Source organism: Dermacentor variabilis, chromosome 5 (assembly GCF_050947875.1).
Source record: "Dermacentor variabilis isolate Ectoservices chromosome 5, ASM5094787v1, whole genome shotgun sequence".
NCBI lineage: Eukaryota > Metazoa > Arthropoda > Arachnida > Ixodida > Ixodidae > Dermacentor > Dermacentor variabilis.
Window position 1 is genome coordinate 157,507,768 of NC_134572.1, and position 3,621 is coordinate 157,511,388.

At 52.5% G+C, this 3,621-nt stretch overlaps 1 protein-coding gene across 1 annotated transcript; it reads left to right on the plus strand.

The window, feature by feature from the left end:
• The first annotated feature begins 2,728 nt into the window (after positions 1-2,728).
• On the plus strand, positions 2,729-3,421 carry LOC142583680 (uncharacterized). The gene has a single exon (XM_075694168.1). The coding sequence runs from the start codon at positions 2,729-2,731 to the stop codon at positions 3,419-3,421; it is 693 nt and encodes a 230-aa protein (XP_075550283.1).
• Positions 3,422-3,621: the final 200 nt, after the last annotated feature.

Here is a 3,621-nt window from a genome sequence, read left to right on the forward strand (position 1 = left end):
GATGCCAACAAACGATTACGGGCAAGCTGATGCGCATGGCCAGCGTAGGCGATGGCGTCGAGGTCATACTCGGCCCTCGAAACCTGTATCAAGTGAAGGCATCAGGTCACACCTTCGTGAACGGTTGCTTGTGGAAGGTTCATCGCTCTCTTTTTCGTGCGCCGTGCTTCTGGCAAAGCAGTTGGACTGGGTCGCTCGGCAAGTTCGAGAGCTTGCTCCTGGGCACGTTCTGCAGGTAATTTTCCGACGTGTTCAGCATACAGGGGGTACAAAGCGACCGCGGTCGTCTCCCGATCGGTCTGCTTCCCCTGTGTGGTCTCGCGACACGAACAAGACGCCACCGCAGCGTTTTTGCTGCGGTTCCTATCAGCACTATGCCTCGTTATCCTCCTGTGCAGCACAATGTCAGCGCTGTTTTCACTATGGTTGCCTTGGGCACCTCCGCTTAGTCTGTAAAAAGCGACAGCGTCATTCCACCATTGCAGTCCATGAAGTCGACTGCCAGGACTCATCCTACGATGCTGATAGTTTAAGCGTTATTGCGGTGGTCTGTCCGGCTAGAGCCGGCATTTCCGTTGATAATTTCGTCGCCGGTAAGTTTTTGAAGTCTCCTATCGACCCTGGATTGCTTCTTTCCATCCTGGAAGAAAATCTTTCCCAGCAGCGGTTTGTTGAAGAGTCACCTCTTTTCACTCAGCGAGTCAAGTTTCTTTTTCGATTACGCTAAGTCCTCCATTTCCGTACGTGCTTCCTTCTTCACGGAAGCCACGTTCGAGGGACACACGGCTTCCATCCTGTTCTACGTTGCGCCGAAAGGTGCATCCATACTGGCAATTGATGAGATCATGCCTTTGTCCTGCACATCAAAGGGTCGTCTCTGCATTGCTTCGAGACGTCGACCATGCCAACGACACCGCACGTGGCCCAGCTATCAGGCCCGCGCCTAATTTCACCACCCAATACTCTTCCGAAGACCGTGCCTGGTGAGTTCGGCTCCACTTTCGCCCCAGGCGTTGGTCACGCCAAGAGTTTGGTCCATCGGATCAAGATCCGACTCACGGTGCCTGCTGTGGCATCGACACTTTGGCGCCTCAGGCTGACACTCCGACTTCAAGTATCAGAAGATCTCCGCCGGTGGGAAGAATCGGATGTCATCGACCACGTTAATGTCTCAGAAAGGGTGTCCCCCGTCGTCGTGGTAAGGAAGAAGGACGGCGGCATTCGACTCTGAGGTGAGCTTCGGGAACTTAAAGGGCAGTCGTAGCCGACAGCCTCAAAATAAAGAGCTTCTGAGCAGTCTCGTTGGTGCCAGTACTTTCTCCAAGCTGGATCCGACATCCCCCTACCACCAGGCTCTGCTGCATCCCGAAAGCCTTGACTTGACAGCATTCGTGACTCACGATGGACTCTTCCGTTTCAACCGGGTATGCTATGGACTAGTCTCCGCTCACGCAGCCTTCGAGAAGTTGATGTATAAAAGTCCCAAAGGGAGCTCCGGTGTTCTTTTCTACATGGAGGATATCATTTTGTTCAGAAAGAGCGAACTAGAGCACCCAACAAATTTGGCCGCTGTTCTCAAGGCAGTTGGACTCAAGCTTAACAAGTGCACCTTTCGCCTCCGAGACTTCTCTTCCTTAGGCCGCAAGGTCACTGTCGAAGGCATCTCACTGCTGTCAGCTCCCACTGACACCACTGTCTTGCGTTTGTTTCTTGGCCTAGACGAGCACTACGACAAGTTTGTTCCCTGCTTTGCTAGAGCCGTGGTTCTGATGCGCTTACGGCTTCTGACGAATCAACCCTTCATCCGAAGTAATGCCGTCGACGCTAGTTTTTGGAAGGTCAACTTTCCAGGAAAGTACTTCAGATGTTTAAACCCACTTCTCCTGTGGTTGTTTTTACGGATCCTTATGCCCGCGGCATGAGCGCCGTTCTCCGGCAAATGGATGACCGCCAGCTACGCACAGTCGCCTTCGCATCTCGCACAATCTTCCCAGCAGAGAGGAAGTATGCAGTTGGTGAACGAGAAGCACGCGCGTGCGTCTGGGCCTGCGCGTGTTGGCACACATACCTTTAGGGGGGGGGGGCGCTTTACATTTCGCACGGACCACCAAGCTTTGGTCTCCCTTAATGTCTTCTCAAGGGTCAGAAAGACGCCTCCCTCGAATCACGCGCTGCTCAGAGCATGTTCTGCACCACTACTATACGGTAAAATACCGCAAGGGGTCAGAGAAAAAAGTTGCGTATGCAGTGTCCGGCCTTCTAGTGTCTGTTTCGCAGGAACATGTTTCGTTTAACAAAGAGGTCGTCTCTCTCATTGCTCCACCCTGCCTCACCAAAGACTAGTTCCAGTAGTCCCTGCATCAAGATGCTACCTTGTAGCAAGTCAAGGCTTATGTCACATCATCTAGGCCTCCCCACAAGTCCCTCTCTTTCTCTCTCTCTTCATCCCTATACCTCTTCCCCAATGAAGGTAAGCAAACCGGACGTGGGTTTTGTTAACCTCCCTGCCTTTCCTGTCTTCTATTTGTCTTTCTCTCTCTTGGATGAGCTTCAGCCATTTTTCGCCGTGCGCGAAGTACTCTCTGTGGTCAACGACCTGCTTTTGCGTGGTGAACGGCTCTTCATTGCTCCTTCCCTTACTCCACAGCTCATTTCATCCGCGCACAAAGCCAACCCTAGGATTGTTCGCACCAAGGCGCAACCATGAGAGCTGTTTTGGTGGCCTGACATGGACAACGAAGTTCAAATTGCATTCCAGAACATCATAGTCTGCCAGGCTTCAGACAAGAGTACCAAGACTGCAGTCAATCCGCTACAACCTGTGCCCCTGCCAGAACATCCATGCCAGAAGGTCGCCATCAACATCGTCAGCCCCACGGAAATAGCATCGCATGATTGCAGGTTCGCTGTTGCCGTCGTAGACAGCTTTTCCATGTGGCCTGAAGCACAATTTCGTAGCGAGGTGTCGACGTGCATGGTGACAATCATTCCACTCTCAGTATTTTGTCGAGAGGGCTACCCCGAAGAGATTGCGTGCGACAATGGGCCTCAGTCATGTTCCCGACAATTCAACCAGTTCCTGACAGATCGTGTCATTCGCCTCTCGCACTCTTCGCTGTATTACCCCCTAGTGAATGAACTTGTAGAACGATTCAGTAGTGTTTTCAAGAACTTTCTGCAGACAGCTTTGCTGGCACACCGACCACTCTGCCCAGCGGTCATCTATTACTTTGACATCAACCAGTGCACAGCACACGCGACCACAGGAGTCGCCCAGTCTCTGTTGCTGCTTAGAAGGCTTCCGAGGACATCCCTGGATGTCGTCACGCACTTGTCTTCCTTCTTTAGGGACCTAGCTACCGAGCTCTGTCAGATACGACGTCGGGTGAAGGATAAGCAAGAGAGCAGCAAGGAGCTCTGATAGACTAGCAGACTAGCATCGCAGTTGGTGGCTTCCTCCGGCTGAGGAAACCCTCAGTCATCTTCAAGGGACACTCCTCGTTTGGCAGTCCCGACAAAGTGCTGGAGGAGAGCGGACAGCCCTCTTTCTCCCTCGATGATGGCAGCAACTGCAATATACTCAAGCGTGATAAAGTCCCTTCGGGTCCCCGTACTCTGCAT

What these genes read in the sequence shown, in the direction of transcription:
- LOC142583680 (XM_075694168.1), top strand. Translation starts at nt 2,729, where the DNA reads ATGGACAACGAAGTTCAAATTGCATTCCAGAACATCATAGTCTGCCAG.